This window comes from Oncorhynchus nerka, unplaced genomic scaffold, assembly GCF_034236695.1.
Source record: "Oncorhynchus nerka isolate Pitt River unplaced genomic scaffold, Oner_Uvic_2.0 unplaced_scaffold_3303, whole genome shotgun sequence".
In the NCBI taxonomy this organism is placed as follows: Eukaryota; Metazoa; Chordata; class Actinopteri; order Salmoniformes; family Salmonidae; genus Oncorhynchus; species Oncorhynchus nerka.
This window is the reverse complement of record NW_027037993.1, coordinates 7,100-24,547: the sequence shown is the minus strand read 5'-3', so window position 1 is coordinate 24,547 and position 17,448 is coordinate 7,100. Positions and strand designations below refer to the sequence as shown.

Sequence of the window (17,448 nt, the reverse complement as noted above, 5' to 3'; positions counted from 1 at the left end):
GAACAGGTTTCTACTGCTCCAGAGAACACTACTCCAGAGAACAGGTTTCCACTGCTCCAGAGAACACTGCTCCAGAGAACAGGTTTCCACTGCTCCAGAGAACAGGTTTCCACTGCTCCAGAGAACACTGCTCCAGAGAACAGGTTTCCACTGCTCCAGAGAACACTGCTCCAGAGAACACGTTTCCACTACTCCAGAGAACAGGTTTCCACTGCTCCAGAGTCTAGCGGCGAGCTTTACACCACTCCAGCCAACGCTTGGCTTTGTGCATGGTGATCTTAGGCTTGTGTGCAGCTGCTCGGCCATGGAAACCCATTTCATGAAGCTCCTGATGTACAGTTGATGTTTGGAATTCATTGGTGAGTGTTGAAACCAAGGACAGATGATTTTTACGCGCTTCAGCACTCCGCGGTCCCGTTCTGTGAGCTTGTGTGGCTCTACTCACTTCGCGAGCTGAGCCGTTGTTGCTCCCAGACGTTTCCACTTCACAGTAACAGCCCTTATAGTTGACCGGGGCAGCTCTAGCAGGGCAGGAATTTGACAAACTGACTTGTTGAAAAGGTTTCATCCTATGACAGTGCCACGTTGAAAGTCATCGAGCTCTTCAGTAAGGCCATTCTACTGACAATGTTTGTCTATGGAGACTGCATGGCTGTGTGCTCGATTTGTATACACCTGTCAGCTCTTCCAAAAACAATTTGTTCTCAAAGTGATCTCACGCAATCTAAACGTGATCTCACATCAATGCCGCTCCGGTATGCAGCAGGGGGTCTGGACAGGGGGTCTGGACAGGGGGTATGCTGCAGGGGGTCTGGGAAGGGGGTATGCAGCAGGGGGTCTGGACAGGGGGTCTGGGAAGGGGGTATGCAGCAGGGGGTCTGGACAGGGGGTCTGGACAGGGGTATGCTGCAGGGGGTCTGGAAGGGGGTCTGCGGCAGGGGGTCTGGGAGGGGTATGCAGCAGGGGGTCTGGACAGGGGGTCTGGGAAGGGGGTATGCAGCAGGGGGTCTGGGAAGGGGGTATGCTGCAGGGGGTCTGGGAAGGGGGTCTGGGAAGGGGGTCTGGGAAGGGGGTCTGGACAGGGGGTATGCAGCAGGGGGTCTGGACAGGGGGTATGCTGCAGGGGGTCTGGACAGGGGGTCTGGACAGGGGGTCTGCTGCAGGGGGTCTGGAAAGGGGGTATGCTGCAGGGGGTCTGGAAAGGGGTGTATGCTGCAGGGGGTCTGGGAAGGGGGTATGCTGCAGGGGGTCTGCTGCAGGGGGTCTGCTGCGTGGGGTCTGGGTAGGGGGTCTGGACGGGGGTCTGGGAAGGGGGTCTGGACGGGGGGTCTGGGAAGGGGTCTGGACGGGGGGTTTGGGGAAGGGGGTCTGTAGCAGGGGGTCTGGACAGGGGCTCTGCAGCAGGGGGTCTGGACAGGGGGTCTGGACAGGGGGTCTGGGCAGGGGGTCTGGACAGGGGCTCTGCAGCAGGGGGTCTGGGCAGGGGGTCTGCAGCAGGGGGTTTATTTTTTTCTACCATGATTGCCCCCCCCCCACAAAAAAAAAAGTTTTACACAAAATATTGCAATTTTCTCATTCACTATAATGGGGGATCCTGTTCTTCTGCAAACAATGCCTGCAGTACCGCGGTCAGCTTTGATATTCCGTGGTTTTAATGAGAGGGGGGCAGTCGTTCTCCTCTGGGCGTTTATGTCATGAATTCTGCATGTCTTGGTAAACATGCAGGTGCTTGTTATAGGGCATATGAGCCTTTATAATGTCTTCTATAATGTTCTCTCTCTATGTATCAGGCCTGACCCGTGCAGTTATAACGCTCTATAGATTGTTAGAGCCACACATGAGCCTTTATAACGTGTTCTAATGTTTTGTGTCTCTGTGTTTCAGGTCTGACCCGTATGTCAACACGCTGGTCAAGCTTCACCTGCGTTCCCCCTACAGCTGTCACGAGCTGTTTGGCTTTGACATCATGCTGGATGAGAACCTCAAGCCTTGGGTTCTGGAGGTCAACATCTCACCAAGGTAACAAACAGTACAGCCTTCAGTACAGACCAGACGTTCTGCCTGGTTGGAAGAGTCCCTCCTTGTTGCTAGGTAGCCTAAGGTGCCTAAGGAGTTGGACCTGTACCCGGAAGGTAATTGGTTCAAATCTCAAGCCAGGTGCCTGAAAAAATATTAGGGGGGGATTTGATCTGGGAACTGGATTGCTGCTGGGTTTATATCCTAAAGACATTCAGTCCCATATCGTTGGGTCCTTGACCCCGCAACGTGCTCTCCATCCATGGATAACAGAGCAGAAGACTGGTGTTCTCTGTCTAAGGGTGGGGTTGGAGAAGACTGGTGTTCTCTGTCTAAGGGTGGGGTTGGAGAAGACAGGTGTTCTCTGTCTAAGGGTGGGTTAGAGAAGACAGGTGTTCTCTGTCTAAGGGTGGGGTTGGAGAAGACTGGTGTTTTCTGTCTAAGGGTGGGGTTGGAGAAGACTGGTGTTCTCTGTCTAAGGGTGGGTTGGAGAAGACTGGTGTTCTCTGTCTAAGGGTGGGTTGGAGAAGACAGGTGTTCTCTGTCTAAGGGTGGGGTTGGAGAAGACAGGTGTTCTCTGTCTAAGGGTGGGTTGGAGAAGACTGGTGTTCTCTGTCTAAGGGTGGGTTGGAGAAGACTGGTGTTCTCTGTCTAAGGGTGGGTTGGAGAAGACTGGTGTTCTCTGTCTAAGGGTGGGTTGGAGAAGACAGGTGTTCTCTGTCTAAGGGTGGGTTGGAGAACACAGGTGTTCTCTGTCTAAGGGTGGGTTAGAGAACAGAGCAGAAGACTGGTGTTCTCTGTCTAATGGTGGGTTGGAGAAGACTGGTGTTCTCTGTCTAAGGGTGGGTTGGAGAAGACAGGTGTTCTCTGTCTAAGGATGGGGTTGGAGAAGACAGGTGTTCTCTGTCTAAGGGTGGGTTGGAGAAGACTGGTGTTCTCTGTCTAAGGGTGGGTTGGAGAAGACTGGTGTTCTCTGTCTAAGGGTGGGTTGGAGAACACAGGTGTTCTCTGTGTAAGGGTGGGTTAGAGAACAGAGCAGAAGACTGGTGTTCTCTGTCTAATGGTGGGTTGGAGAAGACTGGTGTTCTCTGTCTAAGGGTGGGTTGGAGAAGACAGGTGTTCTCTGTCTAAGGATGGGGTTGGAGAAGACAGGTGTTCTCTGTCTAAGGGTGGGTTGGAGAAGACTGGTGTTCTCTGTTTAAGGGTGGTGTTGGAGAAGACTGGTGTTCTCTGTCTAAGGGTGGGTTGGAGAAGACTGGTGTTCTCTGTCTGAGGGTGGGTTGGAGAAGACAGGTGTTCTCTATCTAAGGGTGGGTTGGAGAAGACTGGTGTTCTCTGTCTAAGGGTGGGTTAGAGAACAGAGCAGAAGACGGGTGTTCTCTGTCTAAGGGTGGGTTAGAGAAGACTGGTGTTCTCTGTCTAAGGGTGGGTTGGAGAAGACTGGTGTTCTCTGTCTAAGGGTGGGTTGGAGAAGACTGGTGTTCTCTGTCTAAGGGTGGGTTGGAGAAGACTGGTGTTCTCCGTTTAATGGTGGGGTTGGAGAAGACTGGTGTTCTCTGTCTAAGGGTGGGTTAGAGAACAGAGCAGAAGACGGGTGTTCTCTGTGTAAGGGTGGGGTTGGAGAAGACTGGTGTTCTCTGTCTAAGGGTAGGTTGGAGAAGACTGGTGTTCTCTATCTAAGGGTGGGGTTGGAGAAGACTGGTGTTCTCTGTCTAAGGGTGGGTTAGAGAAGACTGGTGTTCGCTGTCTAAGGGTGGGTTTGGAGAAGACTGGTGTTCTCTATCTAAGGGTGGGTTGGAGAAGACTGGTTTTCTCTGTCTAAGGGGTGTTGGAGAAGACAGGTGTTCTCTGTCTAAGGGTGGGTTGGAGAAGACAGGTGTTCTCTATCTAAGGGTGGGTTGGAGAAGACTGGTGTTCTCTGTCTAAGGGTGGGTTGGAGAAGACTGGTGTTCTCTGTCTGAGGGTGGGGTTAGAGAAGACTGGTGTTCTCTATCTAAGGGTGGGTTGGAGAAGACAGGTGTTCTCTGTCTAAGGGTGGGTTGGAGAAGACGCATGTTTGCTGAACCAGGTATTCTATTTCCTGCTGAATCCAGAAACCCTCCAACAGTATATCTGAAAAACCTGAGGTCGTTTTGGGAATTTTTGCAACCCAAGTACTAGCACTATTTATAGTCCTGGCCGGTGCCTCTCACCGACGGTGCCAGTACTGTCTTCCTTCCTCTCTCCTAACAGCCTCCACTCCGGCACCGCTCTGGACGTGGCCATTAAGGGCCAGATGATCAGAGATGTGTTGAACCTGGCGGGGTTCCTTCTGCCTCAGAGAGAAGAGGTGCTTCCCTCCGCCAGCAGCTCTGCCAGCAGGTATGGAGAGAGGGTGCTGGCTTCCATCATATCTTTTACACAGTGTTTCCTTATTGATGGTCCTGGGGACCTCAATGTTGACACCTTTCACCTGGCAACACTAATGAACCCATCGTCAAAACCATTGATTAGTGGAATCTGTTTGCTTTTCTTCAAACGGAAACTGAATTTGTCAAATAGAAACTGTAGTTTTTGTTGCACAACGTTTGGAGAAAACCGATTGCGTTGTGAAACGTTTTCTGTTTGGAGCAAACGGTTTGCGTTTTGGATAATGATTCCACCCCAGGTGTGTAGTGTTAGGACCCCCTAATAAACACTGGACTAAAGTCCTCAGAGAGACGGAGACCAAAGCCGGTTCCATTTAGCTCCTTGGCCCTAAACCTTCAATGTCAAATCTGAAGGGTCTGGATTGGTATAGACAGTGTAATCTGAATGGTCTGGATTAGACAGTGTAATCTGAATGGTCTGGATTAGACAGTGTAATCTGAATGGTCTGGATTAGACAGTGTAATCTGAAGGGTCTGGATTGGTATAGACAGTGTAATCTGAATGGTCTGGATTAGACAGTGTAATCTGAAGGGTCTGGATTAGACAGTGTAATCTGAATGGTCTGGATTAGACAGTGTAATCTGAATGGTCTGGATTAGACAGTGTAATCTGAATGGTCTGGATTAGACAGTGTAATCTGAATGGTCTGGATTAGACAGTGTAATCTGAAGGGTCTGGATTAGACAGTGTAATCTGAAGGGTCTGGATTGGTATAGACAGTGTAATCTGAATGGTCTGGATTAGACAGTGTAATCTGAAGGGTCTGGATTAGACAGTGTAATCTGAAGGGTCTGGATTGGTATAGACAGTGTAATCTGAATGGTCTGAATTAGACAGTGTAATCTGAAGGGTCTGGATTGGTATAGACAGTGTAATCTGAAGGGTCTGGATTGGTATAGACAGTATAATCTGAAGGGTCTGGATTGGTATAGACAGTGTAATCTGAAGGGTCTGGATTGGTATAGACAGTGTAATCTGAAGGGTCTGGATTAGACAGTGTAATCTGAAGGGTCTGGATTGGTATAGACAGTGTAATCTGAAGGGTCTGGATTGGTATAGACAGTGTAATCTGAAGGGTCTGGATTGGTATAGACAGTGTAATCTGAATGGTCTGGATTAGACAGTGTAATCTGAAGGGTCTGGATTGGTATAAACAGTGTAATCTGAATGGTCTGGATTGGTATAGACTGTAATCTGAAGGGTCTGGATTGGTATAGACAGTGTAATCTGAAGGGTCTGGATTGGTATAGACAGTGTAATCTGAAGGGTCTGGATTGGTATAGACAGTGTAATCTGAATGGTCTGGATTAGACAGTGTAATCTGAATGGTCTGGATTAGACAGTGTAATCTGAAGGGTCTGGATTGGTATAGACAGTGTAATCTGAAGGGTCTGGATTGGTATAGACAGTATAATGATTGAGCTTTTCACCTTTTTCTTTAATTTGACAGACGTACAAACATTGAAGGGTTTGAGGGCGAAGGAGTGAATTGGGGCCGGCAGGGTCTGTCTCTTTCACACTCTGGGCTCAAATCAACGTCATCCGTGAACAAAAGTCATTTCAGAGTTGTTCATTGATGCCTTGTTGCTGTATGTATCGGTCATAACGGGTTAAATTCTGCTGTGTAGTCTGTGTGGAGGGACACGGGAGAGATCCAGACCTGAGATTTCAACTGATGAGAAAGTCAAGCGGGCCTTCTACCTGAGCCAGCGCTTCGCAGATCAGGTACAGTCATGCAGCCGTCTGAAGAGCCAAGGAACTACTGGGAAGTTTCCCAGACAGGAAGTCGTAAGTCCCGCCATGATTGTGTTCAAATCCCGATTTGTTTTTATTATTATTATTTTTATACAATTTTTCTTCCCAATTTCGTGATATCCAGTTGGTATTTAGTCTTGGCCCATCGCTGAAACTCCCGTACGGACTCGGGAGGCGAAGGTTGAGAGCCGTGCGTCCTCTGAAACACAATCCAGCCAAGCCGCACTGCTTCTTGACACAATGCCCTCTTAACCCCGGAAGCCAGTCGCACCAATGTGTCGGAGGAAACACCGTACCCCTGGCGACCGTGTCAGCGTGCCCTGCGCCCAGGAGTCGCTAGAACGCGATGGGAGAAGAACATCCCTGCCGACCAAACCCTCCCCTAACCGGGACGATGCTGGGCCAAACCCTCCCCTAACCGGGACGATGCTGGGCCAAACCCTCCCCTAACCGGGACGATGCTGGGCCAAACCCTCCCCTAACCGGGACGATGCTGGGCCAAACCCTCCCCTAACCGGGACGATGCTGGGTCAAACCCTCCCCTAACCGGGACGATGCTGGGCAAAACCCTCCCCTAACCGGGACGATGCTGGGCCAAACCCTCCCCTAACCCTGATGACGCTGGGCCAAACCCTAACCGGGACGATGCTGGGCTAATTGTGCGCCGTCTCATGGGTCTACGGGTCTGGCTGTGACAGAGCCTGGACTCGAACCCAGAATCTCTCGTGACACAGCTAGCACACTGCGATGCAGTGCCTTAGACCGTTGCGACACTCGGGAGGCCTCAAGTGCTTTTAAAGTCTGAATAATTCTCCAACCAGTAAGGTTTTAGCTAGATAGATGAGCTAGCTAACATTGCTAAAAAATAAAGTGAATTAGTTTGCTTAACGTTGACAATATGGTCAAACTAGCTACATTATTATCCACATTGATGAGTTTAAAATCTTTTCGTCGAAACGGTTCAAGGTCAGTGATGAAACGCCACAATTTGTTAACTCTGGCGTCATCTCCATCTCTGAAGAGTCCATCTCTGAAGAGTCCATCTTAAATTCGTCCCTGTTTTCTTTTCTCCAGTCAGAACCTCCGTATTGTACAGTTAGGATAGGAGTGAGACACCGCCAGCTTTATAACACCATATTGATGTACCTGCCTGTAAATCAATCTGTAGTATAAGTATAACCAACCCCCTCTGTCTCTGTAGGACTTCTTGTCCTCCGTCCTCGACGTTCTGACTCCAGAGGGCGTCTGAGTCCTGGCTGAGACTGAGGGCAGGCTGAGCAGGAAGGGAGAGTTTGAGCAGGTGTTTCCCTCACCACTCCTACAAATCCCTCAACCACCCAAACTCAACCACCACCCTCAACATCCTGCTCAACCAGTGGGAGGCAGAAATACGGACATAACAGGAGAGAAGGTAGGTCTCTTGTCTGTGTTTCTCTGTTTCTCTGTCTGTTTCTGTCTGTGTTTCTCTGTTTCTCTGTCTGTTTCTCTGTTTCTCTCTCTGTTTCTCTGATTCTCTGTCTGTTTCTCTGTTTCTCTGTTTCTCTCTCTGTTTCTCTGTTTCTCTGTCTGTTTCTCTCTCTGTTTCTCTGTCTGTTTCTCTCTCTGTTTCTCTCTCTGTTTCTCTGTTTCTCTGTCTGTTTCTGTCTGTTTCTCTGTTTCTCTCTCTGTTTCTCTCTCTGTTTCTGTTTCTCTCTCTGTTTCTCTCTCTGTTTCTGTTTCTCTCTCTGTTTCTGTTTCTCTGTCTGTTTCTCTGTTTCTCTGTCTGTTTCTGTCTGTTTCTCTGTTTCTCTCTCTGTTTCTCTGTCTGTTTCTCTCTCTGTTTCTCTGTTTCTCTCTCTGTTTCTGTTTCTCTCTCTGTTTCTCTCTCTGTTTCTGTTTCTCTCTGTTTCTCTGTTTCTCTCTCTGTTTCTCTGTTTCTCTGTCTGTTTCTCTGTTTCTCTGTTTCTCTCTCTGTTTCTCTGTCTGTTTCTCTCTGTTTCTCTGTTTCTCTGTCTGTTTCTCTCTCTGTTTCTCTGTTTCTCTCTCTGTTTCTCTGTTTCTCTGTCTGTTTCTCTGTCTGTTTCTCTGTCTGTTTCTCTGTCTGTTTCTCTGTCTGTTTCTCTGTCTGTTTCTCTGTCTGTTTCTCTGTCTGTTTCTCTCTCTGTTTCTCTGTCTGTTTCTGTCTGTTTCTCTGTTTCTCTCTCTGTTTCTGTTTCTCTCTCTGTTTCTCTGTTTCTCTCTCTGTTTCTCTGTCTGTTTCTCTGTTTCTCTGTCTGTTTCTCTGTCTGTTTCTCTGTTTCTGTCTGTTTCTCTGTCTGTTTCTCTGTCTGTTTCTCTGTCTGTTTCTCTGTCTGTTTCTCTGTCTGTTTCTCTGTCTGTTTCTCTGTTTCTGTTTCTCTGTTTCTGTTTCTCTCTCTGTTTCTGTCTGTTTCTCTGTCTGTTTCTCTCTGTTTCTCTGTCTGTTTCTCTCTCTGTTTCTCTTTCTCTGTCTGTTTCTCTGTCTGTTTCTCTGTCTGTTTCTCTGTTTCTCTGTCTGTTTCTCTGTCTGTTTCTCTGTTTCTCTGTCTGTTTCTCTGTCTGTTTCTCTGTCTGTTTCTCTGTCTGTTTCTCTGTCTGTTTCTCTGTCTGTTTCTCTGTCTGTTTCTCTGTCTGTTTCTCTGTCTGTTTCTCTGTCTGTTTCTCTGTCTGTTTCTCTGTCTGTTTCTCTGTCTGTTTCTCTGTCTGTTTCTCTGTCTGTTTCTCTGTCTGTTTCTCTGTCTGTTTCTCTGTCTGTTTCTCTGTTTCTCTCTCTGTTTCTCTCTCTGTTTCTCTGTCTGTTTCTCTGTCTGTTTCTCTGTCTGTTTCTCTGTCTGTTTCTCTGTCTGTTTCTCTGTCTGTTTCTCTGTCTGTTTCTCTGTCTGTTTCTCTCTCTGTTTCTCTCTCTGTTTCTCTCTCTGTTTCTCTCTCTGTTTCTCTCTCTGTTTCTGTTTCTCTCTCTGTTTCTCTTTCTCTCTCTGTTTCTCTTTCTCTCTCTGTTTCTCTGTTTCTCTCTCTGTTTCTCTCTCTGTTTCTCTCTCTGTTTCTCTCTCTGTTTCTGTTTCTCTCTCTGTTTCTCTTTCTCTCTCTGTTTCTCTTTCTCTCTCTGTTTCTCTGTTTCTCTGTTTCTCTCTCTGTTTCTCTCTCTGTTTCTCTGTCTGTTTCTCTGTCTGTTTCTCTGTCTGTTTCTCTGTCTGTTTCTCTGTCTGTTTCTCTGTCTGTTTCTCTGTCTGTTTCTCTGTCTGTTTCTCTGTCTGTTTCTCTGTTTCTCTCTCTGTTTCTCTCTCTGTTTCTCTCTCTGTTTCTGTTTCTCTCTCTGTTTCTCTCTCTGTTTCTCTCTCTGTTTCTCTGTCTGTTTCTCTGTTTCTCTGTCTGTTTCTCTCTCTGTTTCTCTGTCTGTTTCTCTGTCTGTTTCTCTCTCTGTTTCTCTGTTTCTCTGTGTCTCTGTGTCTCTGTGTCTCTGTGTCTCTGTTTCTCTGTTTCTCTGTGTCTCTGTTTCTCTGTTTTTCTCTGTTTCTCTGTTTCTCTCTGTTTCTCTGTTTCTCTCTGTGCCTCTGTTTGCCTCTGTGTCTCTGTTTCTCTCTGTTTCTCTGTCTGTTTCTCTGTCTGTTCTCTGTCCTCGGTCTCTGTCTGTCCCTCGTCGTCTGTCTGTCTGTACAAGAGCGATGGTACTTTCTATGTCTTAAATGACACCCATTTTCCTCTACTTTGCAGGGAGGCTGCATGGGTTTTCTGGTCAAGGGCAGTGCACTATGGAGGGAATAGGTTTCTAGTCCAAGGCCAGTGCACTATAGAGGAATAGGTTTCTGTCAAATAGTGCACTATAGAGAGCCACAGGTTTCTGGTCAAGGGCAGTGCACTATAGAGGGGAATAGGTTTCTGGTCAAGGGCAGTGCACTATAGAGGGAATGGGTTTCTGGTCAAGGGCCAGTGCACTATAGAGGGAATAGGTTTCTGGTCAAGCCAGTGCACTACTCAGGGAATAGGTTCTGGTCCAAGGCCAGTGCACTATAGAGGAATATGTTCCTGGTCAAGGCCAGTGCACTATAGAGGGCGGTTTCTGGTCAAGGCCAGTGCACTATAGAGGCCATAGGTTTTCTGGTCAAGGGCAGTGCACTATAGAGGGAATAGGTTCCTGGTCAAGACAGTGCACTATAAGAGACCATAGGTTTCTGGTCAAGGCCAGTGCACTATAGAGGGAATAGGTTTTCTGGTCAAGGCCAGTGCACTATAGAGGAGCCCATAGGTTTCTGGTCAAGGCCAGTGCACTATAGAGGGCCATGGGTTTCTGGTCAAGGCCAGTGCACTATAGAGGGAGTAGGTTTCTGGTGGCCCGTGCACTAGAGGGGAATAGGTTTCTGGTCCAAGGCCAGTGCACTATAGAGGGAATAGGTTCCTGGTCAAGGCCAGTGCACTATAGAGGGAATAGGTTCTGGTCAAGGCCAGTGCACTATAAGAGAATAGGTTTCTGGTCCAAAGGCCAGTGCACTATAGAGGGAATAGGTTCCTGGTCAAGGCCAGTGCACTATAGAGAATAGGTTTCTGGTCAAGGCCAGTGCACTATAGAGGGAATAGGTTTCTGGTCAAGGCCAGTGCACTATAGGGGGAATAGGTTTTCTGGTCAAGGCCAGTGCACTATAGAGGGAATAGGTTTTCTGGTCAAGGCCGGAGTGCACTATAGAGGGAATAGGTTCCTGGTCAAGGCCAGTGCACTATAGAGGGCCATAGGTTTCTGGTCAAGGGCAGTGCACTATAGGGGGCATAGGTTTCTGGTCAAGGCCAATGCACTATAGGGGGAATAGGTTTCTGGTCAGGAGGCCAGTGCACTATAGAGGGCCATAGGTTTTCTGGTCAAGGGCAGTGCACTATAGGGGAATAGGTTTCTGGTCAAGGCCAGTGCACTATAGGGGAATAGGTTTCTGGTCAAGGCCAGTGCACTATAGGGGGAATAGGTTTCTGGTCAAGGCCAGTGCACTAGGGGAATAGGTTTCTGGTCAAGGCCAGTGCACTATAGAGGGAATAGGTTTCTGGTCAAGGCCAGTGCACTATAGAAGGAATAGGTTTCTGGTCAAGGCCAGTGCACTATAGAGGGCCATAGGTTTCTGGTCAAGGCCAGTGCATTATAGAGGGAATAGGTTCCATTTAGGATGTGAACTGGTCTAAAGCAAGTTGACAGTATGGCTGAATGCTTAATGCACTTCATATGCAGCCACTAGGGGGCCCACTACTCATTACCATTGTCTTGTTTGTTTGTAGGAGTCTGTGTGCTGAGGAGTCTGTGTCAGAGAGGAGTCCATCTAGGAACCACCGACCCTGCACATCTAGTGAGTGTTGTCTCTGGCTGTTTAGCTAGGTGTCTATATGTGGATGACATTTACACACAGTCATTCTGAGGCCACGATTCAATCTGTCATGGGTTGAAGGCAAGCCTTAAGAGTCTATCTAAGTAACATAGTAATAAAATCTAAATCTGTAAATTTAACCTAGAGATGTTATTTCCCCATGGGCTGCGTTTCAATCCACCTAGAGATGTTATTTCCCCCATGGGCTGCGTTTCAATCACCTAGAGGTCTCTGTTATTTCCCCATGGGCTGCGTTTCAATCCACCTAGAGATGTTATTTCCCCATGGGCTAGTTTCAAATCCACCTAGAGATGTTATTTCCCCATGGGCTGCGTTTCAATCCACCTAGAGATGTTATTTCCCCATGGGCTGCGTTTCCAATCCACCTAGAGATGTTATTTCCCCATGGGCTGCGTTTCAATCCACCTAGAGATGTTATTTCCCCATGGGCTGCGTTTCAATCCACCTAGAGATGTCTGTTATTTCCCCATGGGCTGCGTTTCAATCCACCTAGAGATCTCTGTTATTTCCCCATGGGCTGCGTTTCAATCCACCTAGAGATATCTGTTATTTCCCCATGGGCTGCGTTTCAATCCACCTAGAGATATCTGTTATTTCCCCATGGGCTGCGTTTCAATCCACCTAGAGATATCTGTTATTTCCCCATGGGCTGCGTTTCAATCCACCTAGAGGTATCTGTTATTTCCCCATGGCTGCGTTTCAATCCACTTAGAGATCTCTGTTATTTCCCATGGGCTGCGTTTCAATCCACCTAGAGATCTCTGTTATTTCCCCATGGGCTGCGTTTCAATCCACCTAGAGATCTCTGTTATTTCCCCATGGGCTGCGTTTCAATCCCACCTAGAGGTATCTGTTATTTCCCCATTGGCTGTGTTTCAATCCACCCTAGAGATCTCTATTATTTCCCCATGGGCTGCGTTTCAATCCACCTAGAGGTGTTATTTCCCCATGGGCTGCAAGTTTCAATCCACCTAGAGATCTCTGTTATTTCCCCATGGGCTGCGTTTCAATCCACCTAGAGGTATCTGTTATTTCCCCATGGGCTGCGTTTCCATCTACCTAGAGGTGTCTGTTATTTCCCATGGGCTGCGTTTCAATCCACCTAGAGATCTCTGTTATTTCCCCATGGGCTGCGTTTCAATCCACCTAGAGATCTCTGTTATTTCCCCATGGGCTCGTTTCAATCCACCTAGAGATCTCTGTTATTTCCCCATGGGCTGCGTTTCAATCCACCTAGAGATCTCTGTTATTTCCCCATGGGCTGCGTTTCAATCCACCTAGAGATCTCTGTTATTTCCCCATGGGCTGCGTTTCAATCCACCTAGAGGTCTCTGTTATTTCCCCATGGGCTGCGTTTCAATCCACCTAGAGATCTCTGTTATTTCCCCATGGGCTCACGTTTCAATCCACCTAGAGGTCTCTGTTATTTCCCCATGGGCTGCGTTTCAATCCACCTAGAGATCTCTGTTATTTCCCCATGGGCTGCGTTTTCAATCCACCTAGAGGTCTCTGTTATTTCCCCATGGGCTGCGTTTCAATCCACCTAGAGATCTGTTATTTCCCCCATGGGCTGCGTTTCAATCCACCTAGAGATCTCTGTTATTTCCCCATGGGCTGCGTTTCAATCCACCTAGAGATCTCTGTTATTTCCCCATGGGCTGCGTTTCAATCCACCTAGAGATCTGTTATTTCCCCATGGGCTGCGTTTCAATCCACCTAGAGATCTGTTATTTCCCCATGGGCTGCGTTTCAATCCACCTAGAGATCTGTTATTTCCCCATGGGCTGCGTTTCAATCCACCTAGAGATGTTATTTTTCCCCATGGGCGGTGCTTTCAATCCACCTAGAGATGTTATTTCCCCATGGGCTAAAAGTTTCCAATCCACCTAGAGATCTCTGTTATTTCCCCATGGGCTGCGTTTCAATCCACCTAGAGATCTCTGTTATTTCCCCATGGGCTGCGTTTCAATCCACCTAGAGATGTTATTTCCCCATGGCTGCGTTTCAATCCACCTAGAGATCTGTTATTTCCCCATGGGCTGCGTTTCAATCCACCTAGAGATGTTATTTCCCCATGGGCTGGGCGTTTCAATCCACCTAGAGATCTCTGTTATTTCCCCATGGGCTGCGTTTCAATCCACCTAGAGATCTCTGTTATTTCCCCCATGGGCTGCGTTTCAATCCACCTAGAGGTATCTGTTATTTCCCCATGGGCTGCGTTTCAATCCACCTAGAGATCTCTGTTATTTCCCCATGGGCTGCGTTTCAATCCACCTAGAGATCTCTGTTATTTCCCCATGGGCTGCGTTTCAATCCACCTAGAGATCTGTAGGTAAGGTAAGCAGCTTGGTTTGAAGAAATGAACTGTGGGAGCAATTATTAGGAAATGGAAGACATACAAGACCACTGATAATCTCCCTCGATCTGGGAGCTCCACGCAAGACCCCACCCGTAGGGGTCAAAATAATCACAAGAACGGTGAGCAAAAATCCCAGAACCACACGGGGGGACCTAGTGAATGACCTGCAGAGAGCTGGGACCAAAGTAGCAAAGCCTAACATCAGTAACACACTAAGCCGCCAGGGACTCAAATCCTGCAGTACCAGACGTGTCCCCCTGCTTAAGCCAGTACATGTCCAGGCCCGTCTGAAGTTTGCTAGAGAGCATTTGGATGATCCAGAAGAAGATTGGGAGAATGTCATATGGTCAGATGAAACCAAAATATAACTTTTTGGTAAAACTCAACTCGTCGTGTTTGGAGGACAAAGAATGCTGAGTTGCATCAAGAACACCAGACCTACTGTGAAGCATGGGGGTGGAAACATCATACTTTGGGGCTGTTGATCTGTGTAAAGGAAAGAATGAATGGGGCCATGTATCGTGAGATTTTTGAGTGAAAACCTCCTTCCATCAGCAAGGGCATTGAAGATGAAACGTGGCTGGGTCTTTCAACATGACAATGATCCCAAACACACCGCACGGAACATGAAGAGTGGCTTCGTAGAAAGCATTTCAAGGGCCTGTAGTGGCCTAGCCAGTCTCCAGATCTCTGCCCCATAGAAAGTCTTTGGAGGGAATTGAAAGTCAAGTGTTTGCCCAGCAACAGCCCCAAACATCACTGCTCTAGAGGGAGATCTGCATGGGAGGAATGGGCCAAAATACCAGCAACGGTGTGCTTGAAAACGTGAAGACTTACAGAAAACGTTTGACCTCTGTCATTGCCAACAAAGGGTATATAACAAAGTATTGAGATAAACTTTGTTATTGACCGAATACTTATTTTCACCATAATTTGCAAATAAATTCATTAAAAATCCTACAATGTGATTTTCTGGATTTTTCTGAAAATTACAGGCCTCTCTCATCTTTTAAGTGAGAACTTGCACAATTGGTGGCTGACTAAATACTTTTTGCCCCACTGTGTATGTAGCTTATATCTCCTAGACGGACAGAGGCCCCCAAAACCTTTATTCCTTATGATCTATTTTCTAGTGGTCCAAGTCGACCTACGACCCCAGGTCTGATCACCCCAGGCAGGAGCTAAGCAGATCGAGTGAGTGGACACACACCTAGTGGCTCTAACTTCACAGCTTCTCTGCATAGTGTAGCTACACACACACACACACACACCTAGTGGCTCTAACTTCACAGTTTCAGTGTAGCTACACACACACACACACACACACACACCACACACACACCTAGTGGCTCTAACTTCAGCTTCTCTATAGTGTAGCTACACACACACACACACACACCTAGTGGCTCTAACTTCACAGTTTCTCTATAGTGTAGGTACACACACACACACACACACACACACACACCTAGTGGCTCTAACTTCACAGCTTCTCTATAGTGGCTACACACACACACACACACACACCTAGTGGCTCTAACTTCACAGCTTCTCTATAGTGTAGCTACACGCACACACACACACCTAGTGGCTCACAGCGCCAGTGGGAAAATAACTCCATTTCTCCACAGTTGGAATTGTTTCCCTTTGATCTCTAATCTCTGTTTCCACCTCCTCTATTCCAGTGTGGTGGTGAGTCACAGAACCAGGCCCCAGCCAGACCAGGAGGAGTACTGTTTCTCCCAGGAGGTCACCACCTCCCTCCTGGGCTCCTCCAGCCTGACCACCGAGTCTACAGCCAGCGTGCCACCCAGAGATGAAGAGTTGGAGGGTTAACCGGCTCTCACTGCACCCTAACGCTGTTGACTTCTTAAAGAAGGCATAAACACATCCGCGTTTGGGCAGGGATGTGAACGCCGTAGGTGTGATGGAGGGTCAACGTGAACACCTTTCTCTCTCTCTCTCTCGATGCATATTCCTCTTTTCACTACCATAGTCTGAACTGGAGAGGGACAAACAGCTGAGTGTTGGTCCTGGATAAGGGGGTGGGGCTTCTCTGGACCAGGTGGACAGACAGCAGCTTTGGCCAATCGACCGAGGAGAAAATCCAAGGCTGCTCTGCCTACTTAGAGCCAGTCCAATCAGGTTCCACTCCTAGGTGTGTTTACGTCAAATATAAATCAACATTTATTGGTACACAAATTTTGTTATTGCAGGTGCAGTGAAATGCTTGTTTCTAGCATTTCAGGCTTGTTACTATGGGATGGGTAACTGCATTTCAGGCTTGTTATTATGGGATGGGTAACTGCATTTCAGGCTTGTTACTATGGGATGGGTAACTGCATTTCAGGCTTGTTACTATGAGATGGGTAACTGCATTTCAGGCTTGTTACTATGGGATGGGTAACTGCATTTCAGGCTTGTTACTATGGGATGGGTAACTGCATTTCAGGCTTGTTACTATGAGATGGGTAACTGCATTTCAGGCTTGTTATTATGGGATGGGTAACTGCATTTCAGGCTTGTTACTATGGGATGGGTAACTGCATTTCAGGCTTGTTACTATGGGATGGGTAACTGCATTTCAGGCTTGTTACTATGGGATGGGTAACTGCATTTCAGGCTTGTTACTATGGGATGGGTAACTGCATTTCAGGCTTGTTACTATGGGATGGGTAACTGCATTTCAGGCTTGTTACTATGGGATGGGTAACTGCATTTCAGGCTTGTTACTATGGGATGGGTAACTGCATTTCAGGCTTGTTATTATGGGATGGGTAGATATAACTGCATTTCAGGATTGTTATTATGGGATGGGTAACTGCATTTCAGGCTTGTTACTATGGGATGGGTAAATATAACTGCATTTCAGGCTTGTTACTATGGGATGGGTAGATATAACTGCATTTCAGGCTAGTTACTATGGGATGGGTAGATATAACTGCATTTCAGGCTAGTTACTATGGGATGGGTAGATATAACTGCATTTCAGGCTAGTTACTATGGGATGGGTAAATATAACTGCATTTCAGGCTTGTTATTATGGGATGGGTAAATATATCTGCATTTATTTGGCTGGTCATTTTACATATGCTTCACAATTTTTACAATTTGAAGTTGTAACAATAATTGTTATGAATAAATAATTGAATTAACAGTTGTTCTATCAGTCCCAGATTAGGGAAATAACTGCTCAGGTTCATACATTAAAACTGATATTTGAAGAATGACTCATTTCAGTCTTTTCCTTTTAAATATAATTCAAAGGGATTTATTTATTTTTGACCTTTTACTTAACCAGGAAGGGCTCGCTGAGATTAACATCTCTTTTTCAAGAGCGTCCTGGCCAAGATAGGCAGCACCAAGTCATTACAAAAACACTAGACAGACAACATGAAATACTACAAGTAATCTGGTAAAAACCATAGAATTCACAAGAGTATAAAACAGCAAATTAAAAACATTGACAGGTCAGGGAATCGGCCTCAAAATCCTTCATCAGTGATTTAAAAACACCAATCGGGACAAGTTCTTCCAGTTTAAAAGTATTTT

At 47.1% G+C, this 17,448-nt stretch overlaps 2 protein-coding genes and 1 long non-coding RNA gene across 3 annotated transcripts; 2 read left to right on the top strand and 1 right to left on the bottom strand.

Annotated features, from left to right (window-relative positions):
• Positions 1-736: 736 nt before the first annotated feature.
• On the bottom strand, positions 737-1,519 carry LOC135566799 (uncharacterized). Its single transcript, XM_065014407.1, has one exon. It carries the CDS (start codon positions 1,517-1,519, stop codon positions 737-739), a length of 783 nt encoding a protein of 260 aa, XP_064870479.1.
• A 347-nt stretch (positions 1,520-1,866) lies between these two features.
• LOC135566798 (tubulin monoglutamylase TTLL4-like) lies at positions 1,867-7,448 on the top strand. Its single transcript, XM_065014406.1, has 4 exons — positions 1,867-2,019; positions 4,249-4,377; positions 6,054-6,150; positions 7,382-7,448. Exons 1-4 carry the CDS (start codon positions 1,967-1,969, stop codon positions 7,427-7,429), a joined length of 327 nt encoding a protein of 108 aa, XP_064870478.1. The 5' UTR covers positions 1,867-1,966; the 3' UTR covers positions 7,430-7,448.
• A 96-nt stretch (positions 7,449-7,544) lies between these two features.
• LOC135566800 (uncharacterized) lies at positions 7,545-15,096 on the top strand. The gene is made up of 3 exons (XR_010462185.1): positions 7,545-7,591; positions 11,431-11,498; positions 15,030-15,096. It is a non-coding gene; the product is annotated as an uncharacterized LOC135566800 (long non-coding RNA).
• Positions 15,097-17,448: the final 2,352 nt, after the last annotated feature.